The sequence below is a fragment of the Alligator sinensis genome, unplaced genomic scaffold (assembly GCF_000455745.1).
Source record: "Alligator sinensis unplaced genomic scaffold, ASM45574v1 scaffold1056_1, whole genome shotgun sequence".
NCBI classification, from domain to species: Eukaryota; Metazoa; Chordata; order Crocodylia; family Alligatoridae; genus Alligator; species Alligator sinensis.
In genome coordinates, this window is record NW_005842818.1 from 237,412 (window position 1) to 256,191 (window position 18,780).

General features: G+C 46.0%; 1 protein-coding gene across 5 annotated transcripts in view; it reads right to left on the minus strand.

Annotated features, from left to right (window-relative positions):
• The window catches only part of FAM208B (family with sequence similarity 208 member B), a 59,175-nt gene that overhangs the window by 24,467 nt on the left and 15,928 nt on the right, over nt 1–18,780 (minus strand). For 4 of the 5 annotated variants that reach the window (XM_006035298.3, XM_025191455.1, XM_006035299.3 and 1 more), the window contains 7 exons: nt 18,621–18,721; nt 15,408–15,511; nt 13,014–13,086; nt 12,808–12,882; nt 5,999–6,793; nt 3,015–3,251; nt 407–1,298 (listed from right to left, as the gene is read on the minus strand). In XM_006035298.3, coding sequence (XP_006035360.2) covers nt 407–1,298; nt 3,015–3,251; nt 5,999–6,793; nt 12,808–12,882; nt 13,014–13,086; nt 15,408–15,511; nt 18,621–18,721 — 2,277 coding nt within the window. The remainder of the gene's footprint in view (nt 1–406; nt 1,299–3,014; nt 3,252–5,998; nt 6,794–12,807; nt 12,883–13,013; nt 13,087–15,407; nt 15,512–18,620; nt 18,722–18,780) is intronic. The other variant, XM_025191453.1, reaches the window with a different exon arrangement.

Consider the following 18,780-nt stretch of genomic DNA (forward strand, 5'->3'; position numbering starts at 1 on the left):
CCCCCCTGCCACTGGCTGTGGGCTGAGCAGCCTGCAGAGGCCTACAGACTCCACAGCCCATGCAAGGAGAGGATTGCGCTGCCCATACTGTTCATGTGGTTGGCGTGGGGAGGGAGAGGGGCTGCAGAGCCTGCCCAAAGGGCTTGTGCGGTGTGCAGCTCCCAGCTGCTCATAAGTGAGACCAGGGCTGTCCAACTTATGTCAGTCAGGGGAGAATGAAGCAAAGTCAGGAAAAACCATTTTTTCTACTGCCAACATACCACATCTCCACTGCTGACTCTATTACAGGGGCAGAAGTGCCCTAGTATAGACAAGCACACACAGACCCAATTTTCCAAAATACTTCAAGAGCACAGCAGAGACATGGCATTAACTGCAGCGCAACGTTATTGGCCTCAGCACCTACCCGTGTAGAGCCCGAATGACAGTTTTCTCTAAGGAGTCTTTGGTGTACTGGCTATCTAGACTGAAGAGGTACTCAGCTTCCCACTGGCATGTCACCTTGACAGACCCGTCGCAGCTGTTCACTGTGTGCGATTTGAAGAAGTCCTCTTTCAACCTGGGCTTTACCACCAAGTCCTTGAATTGCTTTGGCATGTGAGTGTTGTTCTGCTGATGCCGGAAAGGCAGCACCTTCCCAATGAGTGGGCCGGTCTTGGCGTTTTTGGCTCCATTCTTGGAGAGGGAAGAACCTTGCGCTCCTTTTGAGTGACCCTGTTTTTTAGGGTGCTCAGACATCGAGGAGGCGTAAGAATGCTCCGAGGAGATAGTAGAGTACTTGCTCCCCTCTAACATCTCTATGCCCTCCTTAGAGGGCAACGTCCGGGCTTTTGTAGAGTTAGGACTGGTGCTGTTCTTCTTGTTGGAAATCACAGGGATTTTCTCTTTTGGGCTAGAAGCGAAGTTCTTTTTCAATTCAGATTTTTCAGGAGATGAAAGTTTATGGTTATGTGTTTTGCTAGATGAGGATCCTCCCTTCGGTTGCTTATCCACCCGGTGATATTCATGATCAGAAGCCACTCGTGAGGGCTTCTTCTTATGAAGACGGCGCTGCTCCTTTGCAGTGCCCAGAGGTAAGGCGGCACTATTGTCTTTAGGAATAATTGGGGGAATGCAAGAGCCCAGGGCGAGGTCAGCTAGCAAGTTCAAGGCATGAGATTCATAGTTACTTCCTTTCAGAGACAGGTTGATGTCTTGAGTACCAACATTTTCTGTGTAAGCCTCATTTGTATCACCAGCTGTCCTTTGACTTTTCACGGGGACTTTATTTGGTGAGAGGGAGAATGACTCCTTTTTTGCTGCATGAGAAAAATACAAGGTTACATATTCTATCAGAAGAAATGCGTAAAGTACAGCTCTACTCCTACAAGTGACTTTTGAAATGGCATCGTGGCATTTATTGCTTTTCGTTCTCTTACAAATCAAGTGTGTTCAGGCGACAAGTAAAAAGACAGTTCTCCAACAACAAGCTGGCCTATTTGCAGTAAAGTTCAAGAGACGCCAGAGGTCAATGTCACCATTACTATTGTTACAGTCATACTTTAGCATAGGACTTGAGGTTATATTGTGGCAAGGGCTGTCCATAAAGTGAGGGGTTGCAAATCTAAAAGAACCTGAATTTGCCCACTTTGCACATACACTTATAATCAAATGTACATTTAACCACCCAGCTGGCAGGCAACAACACTACGTATGTCCCAAATAAGTTGTTTTAACATAACGTTTTGCACACGCAACCTTCATCTTGCAGCAACGTGGTGTTTTGCTTTTGATTCTCTCTGCAATTGCAAATAAAAGATCCCCTTGATGCATAATTAGTTCTTTCGAGAGCAGAGTTTGTGCACGTTCCCTTCAAAGACCATGCTCTTTATGCAGACTGAGGCACGGGTCTGGCAGCTCCTAGAATCTGACCCCGTGGCATAGCAAATACAGTTCTTTATATTTGAATGATTAAAATTCACTCATCAGCATGTTGTTGAGCGTGTGTACATAATGAGATGCAATTATTCAATCAATCAGAATAAAAGAGGATATCAGAAACACCTTCCATGCAAAAGCCTGAACAAACAGGTCCGAACAAGGATTTAGGGATTGAAACTGAGGGTCTAAAATGTGGGAAAGCCGCATGGGTTGGGTTTTTCTTGTTTCTAAAATTTTAGCCTTTTTTGGGCACACAATGGCACTCCTCCTCCCAGTTCTATCCCTACAGTGTCACAACTTTGAGATTTCATCTCACCTCTCCTTCCAGTGTCTCTACTGAAGAGAGAGAGTGTGTGTGTGTGTGTGTGTGTGAGTTTCAAATCATACACACACCGGCCCACGCAAGCTGAAGAATACAGCTTACACGACAGAAAGCACTGTTTATTTTTTATGGACCATAGCAAGAGAGACCAATAAGTATTTGCAATCCGAGTCCAGGAAGTAGGAACACACTTCAAAGTCTCCTCTCTACCTAACAAAGGGGCCAGACAGCAAGAAAGGTTGGAGGCAGCTGAAGAGAAGGATGTTGCAGCACGAGTGTGCAAAACACACACCTCATTTAAGAGTATAATGAACCTCCTGTTCCACCATTGATTTTGGCACGGTCACACCAGTTCTCAGTTTTAGACGCAGACTCTCCATGAGCCAACTTTTGCACGTGTTATATCAAAAAGCTTTCCACATTCCTTTGGAAACTCACTGGTCTAGTTTGCACGGGTGTGACAATCCCAGTACTTTTAAAACCACTGGATTTATAATGTAACAGGCAAACCCCACCCCGCTGCAAAATTGGTGAGATTCCCATGGCGAATCGAGGCTATGACACGCAAGCCAATTTGCTTTAAACCGGTTTAACAGCTCGAAGTGTTCCGAGCCGTTAAAGCAGCGCTCTGAGCCATCCGTGAGCTGCACGTTTTCCTAGGAGACTGGCTGAGACTAGGGTGGGGCTCAAAGCTGCTGGAACGGCGAATAAATCAAAGCCAGCTCAAGCATGAACAATATGCCTCACATTTTAGATGAAAGAACTTTCTTACCCGGTTCCAATTGCTTTCTGGCTCTGGGCTTACAGCTGCCTGGAGCTATACTTTTTATCGTCTTACTTTTCACTTGCTTTGAGACTCTCTCAGTGTTTGGAACTTTTTTTGCATCCATTTCCTTCAGCTTCTTTGGTCTCTGGGTTGTCAAAGCAGCATCGTCAGGAGAGGAGGTGCCTTTGGGTGTGGGTTCAGACTGCGTTCGATGCACAAATTCTGCAGACAGCACTTCAGCCCCTGGGATAAAGAAAAGTCCTTTTCATTAAACCTCTCTTTAAAACAGAATACTGACTTACTAGATTTAGGAATGGAAAAGAAACTGCTCACAAGCAAGCAGTGACAAAAGAGCTGTCGTCAACTGCAAAACTGGCTGAGGGTGCAGCATGCATTAGGGTTGAAAGGGACCAGCAAGGGCTTATTAAAAATTGAAGTCTGGCTTGTGAGCTTCTAAGTGCACGATTTGTCAACACTTCTGCTGTCTCTGAAAATTCAAGGAGTCTCGAGAGTCCTCCTGCTTGGTATATCTGAGACCTAGAGGTATCTCTTTAGTATTCCCGGTGACTTCTATGCACTTGGTTCACACTGCTCAGCATTATTACTATAAGCAAAAGCTTTGGCATCATTTTCAAAGGCAGTGAAGTGCAGTGCCGGCTGGAACTGGGAGTCTCAAATGTAAGCGCTACAGCCAGGCTCATGGACTCCAAGACACGAGGAGTAGAAAACACTGTGAAACGCTCCAGTTCAGTCTGGCCTGTATTAAAAACGTGCTCCCATTGCAGCGACTAACCGATACGAACACTACTACTATACAATGTCCGGGGCGGCTGCTGGAGATCAGACGCTATTTTTTATAATCGAGGCATTCATACTAAGTTCACTGCAATGTTTTCTTCACCTACTGTCATGGGGGTCGTGCTAAGAATGCCATTCCCCTGTAAGGAAGCCTAAACTAAAACCAGGAAGGGAAACCATATTTTCTCCCATATAATATGCAACTTCCCCCCCCACCAAATCATAAAAAAGTAGGGCTGGAAGGGACCTCTGGAGGTCATCTACGGCAACCCCCTGCCCGAGGTGGGATCACTCCTATCCAAACCATCCTGTACAAGACACAGAGCGGGTCTTGCAGCTGCCAAGGCAGTGGGGTCCTGTGTTAACCCTCTCACAGCTACAGTTGTTGGCTGAGCAGTACAGCCTGTGCCTGAGGCAGCAAGTGAGCTGCTGGTATCGTCTTGGTGAGGCTTGTGACGTGGAAACAACACTGTACTTACAGGGACTTGTGTAAAGGGCTACTTACAGTAAAGAACTAGCAGTCTTGCTACTGCCCTTGCAAGGGTGTGAGGTCCTACCTTCTGTGACACACAGTAAGTCCTCCTGGAAATACAGAGGGTCCAGAAAGCATGGCATCCCCAGAGACCGTCTGGGTGAGGCAGCAGGCACCAGGGACCTCCTGCAGCCATACTTCCTGACCACACCATGCCAGTGGTTCCCAAACTTTGACAGATCAAGCACCGCCAATTTAAAATGATACAGCCTTAAGTACCACCAGCACATTTTTCATACACATAGGTCATGGGCTATGTATTAGAACAACATCAAAACCTTTAGTAACCATCAAACGTTGTTTTATCAGTTACGGTAGCCATCTCAAACAACTGTCAATTGGAAAAAAGGCAGCGTAAACCAGGGGCAGGCAACATTTTTGGCCAGAGTACCGAAAAAACCGCAATGTGCACCCTGTAAGGTGCAGGAGAGCTGGCACACCAGAAAACCAAAACTGGGCTGGGGGGTACATGGCAGGACGTATTGCATATTAATATAGTTAATAATCATAAATGTTGCTTCCTACCCAGGCCCCTTGAGGGGAGCTGCGGGCGGGCAAGGCTGGGGCAGCTGTGGTGGCTGTTCCTGGGAGCTCCTGTGACCAGGCCCTGTGGGGGGGGCAGCTCTGCCCCGCTCACAGGGAGGCTGAGCTCGGAGCCAGAAGCACCCCCAAGCCTGGCATCCTGCCTCGGCTAGGCGGCGTCCCCTCGCAGAGCCAGCACAGAAGGACGCGGCCCTTCCCGGGGTGACCTGGGCCTTTCCAGGGGCATGGGGGGCTTCCACCACTGTGCACACCCCGGGGTAGGCACGGGGACCACCAGCACCTTGGATTTATGTGCGAGGTGGAGGCGGCTGCCGCTGCACGCTGAGCTCCGTGCCTCGAAAGCCACACGTGACGCCACGTGCCTGCAGCTGCTGGACAGCCAGTGTACGGAAGGCGCACGGTGCCGTGCCCAGCTCCTGAGGCAATGGCAGCTGCCTCCGCCTTGCGCACAAACCCATGGGGCAGATGCCCCCCGTGCCTACCGCAGGGTGCGCAGAGTGGCCTGAGCTCTCCCGTGCCCCTGGATGAGACACCTGGGGCTCCCACCGTCCCCCTCCCCAGGAGCCCATTCACTCCTGCCTCTGCCCCACTCCTTCCCTCATCATGGGGGCCTCAATCTGCAACACCCCCACAGGCCCCTTCCTCCCAACACACCTACCTGCTGGGCACTGCTCCACATGCGGCCAGGCTGCATTCCTGGCCGCCTGCAGCAGGCTGCAGCTGGGGGGCTGTGCTGTGCGTGTGTGCCATTCCCCCCAGCCTTCCGCGTACCACTCTCGGGTTTGTCTGCATACCACTGGTGGATTTGGGACCTGCTGCTCTATGTTCCCAGGAGGACTTACTTCATGTCACACAATCAGCCACGACTCTAGAAAAACCGTTTTTTTCTTTCCAAAAACAAATGTGCATGCTTTATTGGGGGAGGGGGGGGTGTATGTGAGAAGATACGGTATTATTCATTCAACTAGTAACCATAGGCTCAGAAACTGAGTTTCCTGCCTAAGATATTATTATTACTTAACCTTTTACCTGCCTGAGACCACCGTGACAGCGTTTTAAGCTCTGTATGTGTATTGCGCTTACTCGTGAAGATCTCCTTGGGTTTTGTGATGCTTACCTCTTTTCCTTCTGTGCGGAAACTGCAAATTGGCCAACTTGAGCGTGGGCTCATTTGAATACGTCGTGAGCCCTTGTTTCTTGGGAAATGGGAAAGTCATGTTCACCTTTATCTTTTTGGTCCTTTGTCTGTTTCGGTTAGTGTCCACCACCGAAAGCATCTTTAAAGGGGCCCACTTCTTCCTGGTGTTCGTTACCATGGCCCTGCTGGACTTCCTCTTATTCTGCTGCAACTTCACATTACTTGCTGGGTTGATGTTGGCCGTGGCGTCTTCGCTCCCTGGGTTCAATCCTGCCGTGGGCTTAGGTTTTTCAGTTTCAACCCTTATCTCAGCAGCTATGTCTGGAAGAACAGAGTCAGGAGACAAAACTAAAGACACATCAGCATTGCAAATCCCAGCTGAGTCACAGCACAAGGGTGGAGGGTTGCCAGCCAAACAGTCTGAAGCTGCAGATATTTCCAAAGTGTAGGCGCCAGGATCACGGAGGTAAGTCTGCAGCTGAGAAACGACCTGTTTTTGCCACTGGTCAGAAGAATTGAGACATTCAGGCATGTCTGGCGATATGTGAAGACAAGGGGGAAGCTTGTTTTTTTTGCTGGAAGTTGCTGGTGTGTTTTTATCAAGTTTGGCAAACTCCTGGAAGTAATGCTTAATCAGAAGACCGGCGTGGCTGCCCGCATTCAACGGGCACTTCGTGGCTTCAAGATAGGCGTAGCGAAGGCCCGGTAGAATACAGGAGACTTTTAGAGATAGCTCACTGCTTTTGTTTTCAAGTTTCAAGTCCTGTTTCTGTCCTGGAGAGAAAAAATATTTTGAACATCAATTAAAAAAGGAACCATTCTCTTTGCTTGGACGGATGCTTGTAACTTAGTGTGTCTACATGTGAGCTTTATTGCGGAGCTGACTAATTAGCTCTGCAGTAAAGCATCGTCATCTAGATGTGTGCTGGTATTTGGGCGCAGTAACATAACTAACTCTACTGAAAGTTTGGGACTGTACTATCTTACAGTGAAGTTCTTAACTCTGCTGAAATACATACGTAGATGGTGACAGGGCTGGCTGGGGCGCGAGGGTGCTAAAGTATGGGGGCTTCCTGCCACCTAGTTCTGCACTTTAGCACCCTTGTGCCCCAGCTAGCCCCGACACTGCCACCTGGAGCCTGGGGCTGACCACCCCTCACACCTGCTGCCAGCGCAGGGCTGCTGCACCTCAGCTCAAGCTGCTACAGTCTGGGGTGCACATGTAGATGCTGTGCCCAGGAGCAGCAGACTCCTGCATGAACTACGCCGGACTTTACATCACCTTAATGGCACGTGTAGATGCACCCGCTGTTGCCAGCATTACAGAGATTTATGGAGGTCCAAAGCTGAGGAGGCTCCTTAGAATTGAGAAGGAAATTCTAAGATAATGCTCTTCCATTAGCTTCTCCATCAGGGAAGAAATCCGGAAGATTTAGAGTAAAGCGTGGAATATTACATATCAAATGCAGTCTGATCCAGCTGTCTGAGTGATCCCATGGAATACTGAAAATTTGGGTAATCAAAATTTTGAGTATCTGAATTTTTGTTTCCATGTAAAGGTAAGGTTTGAGGGATGACTTATTAAAAGACATCCCAAAATAAAGCTGAATTATGTGGTTTGTTTGCCTGTTTAGCTGCTGCCCTCAGGATCTGTACTATTCTACTGTAGACAAAGGAAAAAGTCATTGTACTGGAAGGTGACGTTTCTAAGCTAAGACACGTAGTGTCCTTTGCAGAAGGCAGGAGGGGAGCATGGTATAGGAGGTTGTTAGAGTGCAATGGGGTGGTACTAGGAAGCGCCATTATCATAACAATGTACTCAGCTGGATGTACTGGGCAATTTGCTCATCTTATTGATGACAAGGTGGGGGGCTACAATAGGGCTATGATTAGGATTTCACCATCCACTGTCTTCAACCCCAGGGCAACAGAAGTCTCGCTGTGGGTAGGGCTCTTTCTTCATCAGTACCTCTGCAAGAATTGGGGTGTCCGTCTCAACCCCTCCTCTCCAATGGATAACTTAAGTCAGATGTGGCTTACAGGTTTTTTCCCCCCAGATGCACAATCTGTGCAATGCATTTCCCTACTGATCCAGCTACAGCCTCTCAACAGCAGCTTGAACCTTTGCGAACGCAAGGCTCAATTAACGGATTTCCCTCCCAGCAGGGCGGCTGGCGCACTCCTTTGCTGCCTGCCGCAGGCTGAAGAATGCAGAGGCAAACTTGCTAAAGCCCCGGTGCTCGTGTTAGGCTTGGTCTACATTTCCCACTTTGGCTGCAGCTATAACACCACTGCTACATGAAGAACTTCAAAGGCAAGCACATTTGCTCTCAGAGGCCTCAAGTGAGGAAACAGCAACTGAGCAAACTCAGCTCCCATCTCTCCCCTCCTCTTCCTTTTTCATCCTCTGCTCATGTAACTCCCAGCTTGCCATACAGATCTGACCCGGCCTCCTCTCACAGCCGGGAAAGAGCCTAAAATGCAATCACTTTTAACCCCAGAGAGGGGAAAGTGCAGTCCCAAGGTGCAAGTCAGACTGAACTGCAGATAATTACAATTAACCAGCAACTTACAAATGAGTCCTGTTGAAACAGACCAACACAATGACAACTGGATGGTGGATGAAATGTTAAAATCTTAGTGTAACATCACTGAAGATGATGGGCTCCCAAGGGAGGTGGTGCTCTCCCCTACCTTGGGGGTCTTCAAGAGGAGGTTGGATAGATATCTGGCTGGGGTGTTATGATCCCAGCACTCGTTCCTGCCCAGGGCAGGGGGTCAGACTTGATGATCTGTTCAGGTCCCTTCTGACCCTAGAAACTATGAAACTATAAGATACAGGCCACTGTTGAAATAATGGCAGAACAGTGATATAATCTAATACCCAGGATGGCTCGAGCAGGGGGTTGGACTGTTTGAGGTCCTGAGGGCTCTTCCAGCCCTACTTTGCTATGATTCTGTGATCTGATAATAAATGCTGTCATTTCCAAAGAGCATCCTTTCTTCCCCTTACTACTGCTGCCACTATCTTCCTTCCCATTGCTCAGGGTTCAAATCACAGAGTAACAGTCAACTCTTCCTCATGCTCCTGCAGCATTTTTATATCCAGGCCCAGCTGCTGCTTTCCCCACCACACCTCCAAGCTGTGCCCTTTCTACCAGCAGCTAAAATATTTCCCCAGACTCTTGCCATTTCCTATTAGCACTACAGCAAAAAAGCATGCCTCCTGCTTTGGGGATGCCCCTGGTGTCCACAGAGCAAAACAGTGCCACTGAAATGGTGATCCCCATTCATTTGTGCACCTCATACCTTGGCTCTATCCCCCTCCGCTCGCTCGCTCGCTCCCTCCCTCCTGCCTGCAAGGCACACTCCCAAGTAAAGCAACACTCTCTTTCACATCCTGCCATTAATCTGCTCCAGCCTAAGTCTGGACTCAGTCTCCTGTTGTGTTTTCTCCTTGTTGCTCTGCCAGCTATCTGAGTCGCAAAGCCATTTGGTTTCCTTCTCTCCCTTCTGTAGCTCAGTGTTTCCCTCCTCACACCAGTTTCCCAAGCTGCAGTCATCTCTTCCTTTGATAAGCTCATTTCTTCCATGGCTCCCAGAACAAAGACACTTTCTAGTTAAGCGTAAAAGTAAAATACAAGCGAAATGACCCCTACGCTCCCTAGATTTCCCCATGTGTCCTGTCTGCTTTCTAGCTCAGCAATTCTCAAACAGGATGCCGCAATGTTAGCACTCTTAGGTTCACAAACATGAATTGTGAGATAAGCCAGAGATTTCACACAGAAATCCATGGCTGCGGTCTTTCTGAGTTCTTTGCAACAAAAAAAAAAAAAAGCTCTATTATTTTTCTGTAGGCAAAAAAGAGTGAAAAGGAAGAGCTGGCATTTCCCAAAGGGTGCCTTGGGTCGGTCTACAGGTGCCTTAAGCCTATAAAGGTTGAGAACCACAGTTCTAGATTATAAAATATTCAAGGTAGGGATGTTTTCTATGCACTGCACAGTGCCGCGCACATTGCTGCCATAGGACCGACCCAGCAACAAGAACTGAAGGCAGACCCTGCACCGTGTTTTATTGGCTTGAGCTTAGCATGACTCACCTAAACCAAAGCCAAAAATGATACGGGATATCTGACATGACGAGCCAAACACAACCGACACCAGCACATAGCACTGGTCCTCAGTTTTATCAGACACACTCAAGTGGAAATCTGTTTCAGAAATGCCTTAAGAATGGCAGCATTTTTGGGGCTGAAGTGTTTTCCACATCCTTTCAGCACAGGCTTAGGGGTCAACATCAACCCCACCTCTACCCTCCACCAGCTATCCCTGATGCCTGATGGCAAGACGGCTTGCAGCACTTATCAGACTCAGTTGGGAAGGATGTGGGTGACGTCCCTAGGAGGCTGGGATGACTCAATTAGGGAAGTGAGTTGTGGGGAGTCTTTTCCTTCTGTGATGGGCTGTGAAGGGAGAAGTAGATAACAGATAGCCCAGGGAGGACAGCACAGGACACGGGGAGAGTCTGCTGAAGTTATAACACAGCCCTAGAGCCAACAGAGTTTCTCTCAAGTGAGATGCTCCTATGGGGGGGGAGCTGTGACATCTCTCCCCTAAGGACGAGTTGTGAGAGACCAGGGAGATTTTCAAGGGAAAGAAAATCTGTAATACATCTTTTAAAGTCCTAAATGCGATTAAATAGGCTGGACACGTAGGCTACATGCCATAAATATGTAGGATCTTATTTCTCCGGTAGGATACAGAAAGTATTTCTAGATCTGATGGGTAACGAGATGTCGGCAAATCAAAACAGCAATACTATTCTAAGCCGAAGGCAGTTGGTGTCATTTTAGGCTGAAACTTTGTATGACAGGAGAAAGAGAAGCTCAGTTTTTGAGAGTGAGGCTGCTCAAAAGCTGTTCAGAGGTTTGCCATGTTAGAAGCAATTTCTGATGAGCTGAACTAATGAGAAGGCTACAGGTGAAGCAGCAAAAATATGAATCCCAAATACATAAGGGAACTTGAATGCCACCAACTTGAATGCCATACAACAAGGAATATGAATGCCACCACTGTATAAGGGATGGAGTGCACCCTTAACAACTTTGCAGATGAAACCCCAAGCAGGGGGGAATAGTAGATATGCTGGAGGGTTGGACTAGGATTCAAAGAAACCAAGACAAATTGAAGGATTTGACCAAAAGAAATCTCATGATGTTCAATAAGAACATGTGCAAAGTCCTGCACTTAGGACAGAAGTCCTATGTACCCTTACAGACTGGGGACTGACTGGCTAAGCAGCAACTTTGCAGAAAAGAAACAGTGGACAAGAAGCTGAATAGGAGCCAGCAGTGTGCCTTCTTGCCAAGAAGGCTAACAGCATCCCGGGCTGCATTGGTAGGAGCGCTGCCAGCAGATTGAGGGAAGTGATTCTTCCCCTCTATTCAGCACCAGTGAGGCCACATCTGGAGTCCTGTGTCCAGTTTTGGGCCTCCCAATACAGAAAGGACGTGGATAAACTGGAGAGAGTCCAGCAGAGGGCAACAAAAATGGTTTGGGGGCTGGGGGCCAGGACTGGTGAGGAGAGGCTGAGGGGACTGGGCTGATTCAGTCTGCAGAAGAGAAGACTGAGGGGAGATTTAATAGCCACCTTCAGCTCCCTGCAGGGGGTTGCAAAGAGGATGGAGCTGGACTGGTCTCAGTGGGGGCAGATGGCAGGACAAGGAGCAATGGGCTCAAGTTGCAGCAAGGGAAGTTCAGGTTGGATATTAGGAAAATCTCTCTCACTAGGAGGGTGGTGAAGCACTGGAAAACGTTACCCAGAGAGGGGGTGGAGTCTCCATCCTTGGGGGTTTTTAAGACCTGGCTAGACAAAGCCTTCGATGGGATGATCTAGTTGGGGATGATCCTGCTTTGAGCAGGGAGTTGGACTAGATGTGACCTCCTGAGGTCCCTGCCAGCCCCCATTTTCTATGATTCTATATATAATATGGTGTAAACTTATTACACAAAATGTTATGTGCATATAACACGGAGGTTGAAATTGTATTATTTCATGATTTGTGCGCACTCAACTTTGCAACCTTTATTCAATTTAACTAATTATTATTTTTCATGTCCTCAGTCTTGGAGAAGAAAAGACTAAAGTGGGATTTGATAAGTCTTCAAATACCTGAAAGGTGGCTATATGGTGGATGGAAATAGACTATTCTCTGTAGTCTCAGGGGACAGGACAAAATGCAATGGTCTTAAGTGGCAACAAGACTAATTTAGGTTGGAGTTTAGGAAGAGTTTTTTCACTATGAGAGTAGTTAAGCACTGGAACAGGTTACCTAAAGAGGTTGTGGAATATCCATATAGGGATGCTGATAAATGGAGATTAGACAAATACTTGACTGGGATGGCTTAGTCAAGGATGATCCCACCTTGAGCAGTGGATTGGACTACCTGCAACATCCTGAGGTCCCTTCCAGCCCTACTGTTGTATGATTCTAGCACCTCTCTTTTAGGCATGGAATACAGGTCAATATTAAATTCATTGCTGCTAGGATTTATAAGTAGTACTTTACCCATCAAAGCTCTTGGATTTAACTCTCGCCTCTTAGTGAAAGCGTCCAGCAAAAATCTACAGCTAAGCAATGCCTTTTAATTGCACTGGCATTCATGATTTAGATGGCTAAACCAATGCCCCTTTAGGCCTCAAACAGGAATTGGGTAAATCAAAATACAATACTTTTAGCAAGTTGAATATTTTCATCTATGTAACAGTTACAAACAAAGCAGACCTACCTGTTACACATGTTGATCTAGACCCAGTGAAGAGAAACAAGGCAAGGAGACTGATGGGCTCATCAGGATCAAAAGCTGCTTAAAGAAAAAAAGAGATGTAGTGGGTTTTTCAATAAAAATGGGGTGGGAAGGAGGGGAGGGGGAGTATCCCAGAATTTAAACAGCCAAATACTCCATTACAGATTTCTACATTGTTACACTCTTACCTTCATCCCTCGTTAATGCCGAGGAGGCGAGTAAGAAAAGAAACCCTTGATCGTGCAGGTGTTTGATGATCGCCTAGAACAAGCAGCCATGACATTACAGTGAGGGGTTTTTTTGTTTCTTTAATTCACTTTCTTTCACCCCCCAAAAAATGTATCTAATCCCTTCTTACAGTATTTCTTAATAGCATTATTTCATCAAAATGTATTTAGTAGACAAACGAATGACAATTGTATTAGGCCCCTGGTTCTAAAAGTCTTTGAGGATGTTCATGGAAAATCACAAGTAGGAAAAGGTTCCCTAATAAAAAAATAAAGGTAAGAACAAAACAGTTTTCCAGCCTGCAAAAAGTTATTCTGATTGTTTCACCAAACAAAACTGGAAATGACATTTTAAATACATTTTTTAACATATGAATATGAAACACAGAAAGGAGAGAACCCCTTTGCAGTAGCTTCCTAATGGTTCAGCACTTTTCATTATTTAATTTCTAATCCAACTAATATTTATAATGATAAATCATAATGGTTTTGAACTGGTTTAGGAAAAGAATGAAAGCTGAATTTACTATAACAGAAGAATGAAAGCTTAGTTCATCCAAGAAAGTGATGTCATTTTTCAGCATTACAAAAGACCCGGAGCAACAACAAGAGGGAAACCCAGACTGTTGTTTAATATCTGAGTTTTAAAAAGGCATTTCAGAAAAATCAGACACAGCAACCTAGGTGCAGCTGGGCTTTCACACCGTGACAGGGATCCCCTGAGATGCTTTCATTTTCACTGCTAGGCTGCACGAAGAGCACTGCCCGCACACAGCTGAAAGTGAAACAATGAGGCTGGTAATATTAGTTTCACTTTCCATTATATACCAGGGAATGCAAACCATCAAAATGAACTAATAGAAATTCAAATCAGAAGTAATAGAGGAGAGTGGGGCAAAGCGTGTCATCTCCCCCTTGAAATAAAAGGAAACAGAAAAGAATTTGCAGTCCAATGCGACTGGAGTTTGAAGCTGCAGAAACACCTGTTCTCTTCTTTTATCATTTGCATTCAATTTACAAGCTGGAGGGGACATTGCTGTGGCACCTTCACCTCAGGGGCTCCTTTAAGTTTTCAACCTATGTTCAGGCCCTAAATCTAACCACCAATGCATTCAGTCTCTGAGAGCAATAAGAAGGGGCTGCAGATCCTCAACTGGCAAAAGCATGCCTCACTTGAAGCCAATTTACACCAGGCTGCCTTGCTCTTCAGTCAAGGAACTCCCCATTTAGAGAAAGTGACTGGCAAGAAAACCCAAAATGGGGTGGAGGAACCCCAGAAAGCCACAAATGCCAGGTCAGTAACCAAAAACGACAGTACCAACTTGGAGGGCAGAGATCATGCCTTACTGTGGCACTCTAGAGATCAGGCTAGGCAGAGAGAGTGAGCCTGGAGCTCTGTGAAAAGCCTCTGCAGAAGACATGGTCCAGGATTACATACCACAGTAGAGGGGAAGATTTCCCTTTAGAAGATGGATTGGTCTTCACAGCTTCAGAGCTCAGGAAGCAAAGGCAGCTTTGTGAAGATACATGCCAAATATCTGGCTGGACCATGGCTACCGCGGGGGTATAAAGGAGAACTCTAAAGGCAAGGCACCTGATCAATGGCCGGTCATTTTTTTTTAAATCAGTTTCCACCAGCCTAATCTATAAATGTCCTCATTGTCCAAGGAAAACTAATACATGCGATTTTAAAAACCCAGTTGAATTCTACCTTTTAAAACAATCCCGGTTGGGTACGGATCTAGACAGGCTCTACCTTGAATAATGCTTTCTATTCAGGGGTATAGGTTGTAGCTGTGCTGGTCTAAGGACATAGGCAGACAAGGTTCTTTGGGTGAATCTGATATCTTTCATTAGCCCAACTCAAATGGTCTAATTTATAGCTTTCGGCTATAAATACCCTTCGTCAGGCTGAGGAAGCATCTGCAGTTGGTGTGTGGAAGATGCAAGAGCATGCAGGAAGAGCACACACCGTATAAATACCCTTCCTCAGCCTGACAACAGGTATTTATACCTGAAGGCTTGCAAAGAAGAATTTTTTCCAACTATCTGAGTTGGTCTAATAAAAGGTATTCTATTCAAGGTGGGGTATTTCACTTAGGCTGGAAATCAGTTTGTAGTTTAAACTCTGTAATCTGTTGCCAACATCAACAGTTTCCATAAAAAGCAACCCCTGCTAGACTGATATCATTGTTTTAAGAGGCGGTTCGCAGCTACTTCTCAGAGCTAAGCCACACAGACTCTTATTCACATTATTTAGGGACAGACCTGGAAATGCTTCTCCCAAAGCTAAGGATCTGTGTTCAATTAATAAAGGCCATTTTCCCGTGAAAGAAAATCACTTAATGTTCTTACCAACTCTTTTTCCTTTAGGGTTTCTAATAAGTGATCCATTTTTTGGTGAACTGTGTTTGATATTTCCACTTCGAACAAACTGAAGTAAGTGCCTTGATAACAGACTGGGGAGAAAACGCAGATTATGCATTTAAAAAACAAACTTAAATGAACACGTGACATACAAAGAGTCAAAAATTAGCATGGCTTCTAAGTAATCCACGGATTAAATTCTTTTTTCATAGATTGTTAGGGGCTGGAAGGGACCTTGCAGGTCATCGGGTCCAGCTCCCCTTGGACAAAAAGTAAGACAAAATTAAATAAATAAATGAATTTGTAAGTAAAAAAACCTGACAGATTTCTTAAGCTGTTACATAAATTCACGACAGGGACAATCCATTGCTATCGCTGTTTTAAGAGGAAGTTTGCAGTCAAAACACTGCAACAAGCAAACCCAACATAATATACTTAAATTTGACTTTGCAGAAGTGTGTACAACACGTGGTGTTTTTATAACATACCCATGAATGCTGCTCCTACCACCAAGGCTTCTTTCTTATCTTGGATTCCACAGTGAAGTGAAATCTGTGGTGATCTAACTCCTACCAAAATCCACAGCAAAACTTTCCTCTGAAATCAATATTTCTCTCTCTGATCAGGCACAGGTGGTATTGTATTCTACAATTCTTTTCACCATATTCGTGCGGTCAAAATTCCACATCAAAAGACACCAACAGATTAAAACTGGGCATGTCTACACATGCATTTACTGCTCGGTAAGTTACTGCGCAGTAAGCAGCTTTTATGCTGACGTCTACATGTGCAGGCATTACAGTGCAGTCGTGCTGTGTGTGGACTGATGTGGGACTAAAGTTAGTCCCACACCAGTCCACACAAACAGGGTTACTGTGCATTAAGGCGTCTGCACATATCTTACTGCACACTAACTACTCAGGTGCATCATGCAGGTAGCAAATTTACACCCAAGTCGGTGTAAGTCGCCATAGTTACTGCGCAGTACGGGAACACACCTGTAGAAGTGTGCCTGTACTGCACAGTAATTTTCGGTGGGTGCACAGTAATCTAAGTCACTGCGCAGCAACGGTGCATGTGTAGACGCACCCACTGGAAAGAAACCTGAACTCTCATTTCCTCCCCACTAGTGGATCAGAGAGAAATAGTGTATCCATGTGCACTTTTATAAATAACAAGAGTGGTAAAATCACTAGAGGCGTGGATCTTTCCATGGTTGGATCCAGAATTTTGAAAAGGGGGAAGGGAGGGTGCAGATGTGATCCATCATCAAATATAACAGCACATTTTTTTCCAGTTAAATAGAAACTAGAGGCTTTACTGGGGGCCCAGGGTAATAGATTCATAGACGAAGGGACCTAAGTAGATCTTCAAGTCCAACCCCCTGTACTGGGCAGGAGAGAATACCGGGCTCATATGACCCCAGCTAGGTAATTATCAAGCCTCCTTTTAAAGACCCCCAAGGTAGAAGCCAGCACAACTTCCCTTGGAAGTTAGTTCCAGATCCTAGCCGCCCTGACTGTGAAGTAGTGCCTTCTAATGTCCAGCCTGAACCTACTTTCAAACAACTTATGGCCATTATTCCTTGTTACTCTGGAAGGGGTGAACAGAGTCTCTCCCATTCCCTGCTGGTCCCCCCGGTAAGTTTATGGATGGCCACATAAATAAAATGGTTCAGCCTTGTCTTGTGAAGGCTGAACAGGTTCAGGTCCCATAGCCTCTCCTTGTAGGGTCTGCCCTGCTGTCCCCTGATCATGTGAGTGGCCCTCCTCTGGACCCTCTTGATGCTGGCCACATCCCTCCTAAAGTGCGGCGCCCAGAACTGGACATAGTACTCCAACTATGGCCTGACCAGCATCGCATAGAGGGGGAGGATCACCTCCTTGGACCTGCTCACGATGCATCTGTGGATGCACGACAAGGTGCGGTTGGCCTTACTGACCTCATGTTGACGGCCCATGTTCATGTTGGAATCGATAATGACTCCAAGATCTTTCTGCCACTGTGCTTTCGAGAAGGGAATTCCCCAGCCTATGCTGGGGTTAATATGCTGGGGGCCCAGGGTTATATTATGCATCTTAAAATGGAAGGAAAAACAAATGTAACTTAATTGGAATGTGTATTAACGTGCTATATCATGTATTGTGCATAAGAAAACACAACAAACTAGGCCAAAGTAATCAAAAGATAGTGTTTCATTAGTTTTATAGTCATTAGAATAAAATGTGCATTTCCTTTCCAGATTCATTAAACAAAATCTAGCCTTCTTGAGCATCTGGACAGTGCATGCATATTTTCACTGAAACATTATTTCCATACCCGACTAAACGTTCACCTGAGTTAACATTTCCACCTGTGAGTTAAATATTTTTAGCTAGAGTTAAAAATAGTCTGCAGTACTGTGAAGTAGGAGTTGGATTACTGAGAGGAGCCAATAGACAGTAGAACTGCCAAAGAAAGGTTAACTTGATTAGTGGAACATCAAGACCACTAAAAAGGAGAGAAGGTCATAAACACCTGTGGAACGAAGAGTTTAGAAGGAATCAGCTAGATAACAATAAGCCGTGAAGTCAATGGACTCCCTCACAGCTGCCTGAATAGAAATGCTGCTACCCCTGCCAGGCAGTTGGGTTTAAACTTTGGGTGGAGCAGGAACCACAGGCTGGGGGTTGCAACAGTACCACTGCGCTCGCCAGGATCCAGGACCTCTGGATCTTTCCCTTCCTTAAATCTGCTCTGATAAAATCTGCAATATTTTATTTAAGATGGAGTCCTCTGAGTCTCCCCAGAGCCCTGTAGGCCTTCCTTCTCATTTAATTCTTAGAAAGGCCCAGAGCCACTGTTATTCTCCTTCCAGCAAAAAAACTGGACACAGCTCCCAGCAGACTCTTTTGTCTGGGCTTACTAAAGCCTGCTGTATTGTACGAACAGCCTACACTTTGGCTGCCAGTTTGCACCTGTTGGTTCAGGACTGAGTGACTTATGTAGGGTGTACTAAGCTCAGTGATCCCCCAGCTCAGTGAAAGTTAAGGGTACATGGTACCCTTGCCAGACTGGACCTGGATTATCAAGAAGCATCTTGTACCACACTGTTTCACAGGACCAGCCCTAAAACAGACCGTTTCAAAGGAACATCACACCATGTAAGGAGAACAATGAAATAACAATACGTTACTCTGTGTGAGTGATTTGAACACATACCTTCATTTTCTGTGTAATTACTTTTCCTGAATGCAGCTTCTGGTAGCTTTTTTTTCAAATCAGAGAGGCCCATGACACATTTGATTTCCAGTTTGGGTGGCCTATTAGAAAAAAAGAGCAAAAGCAGTGAAGACCAAAGGCATGTGTCCAGTGCTTCCCA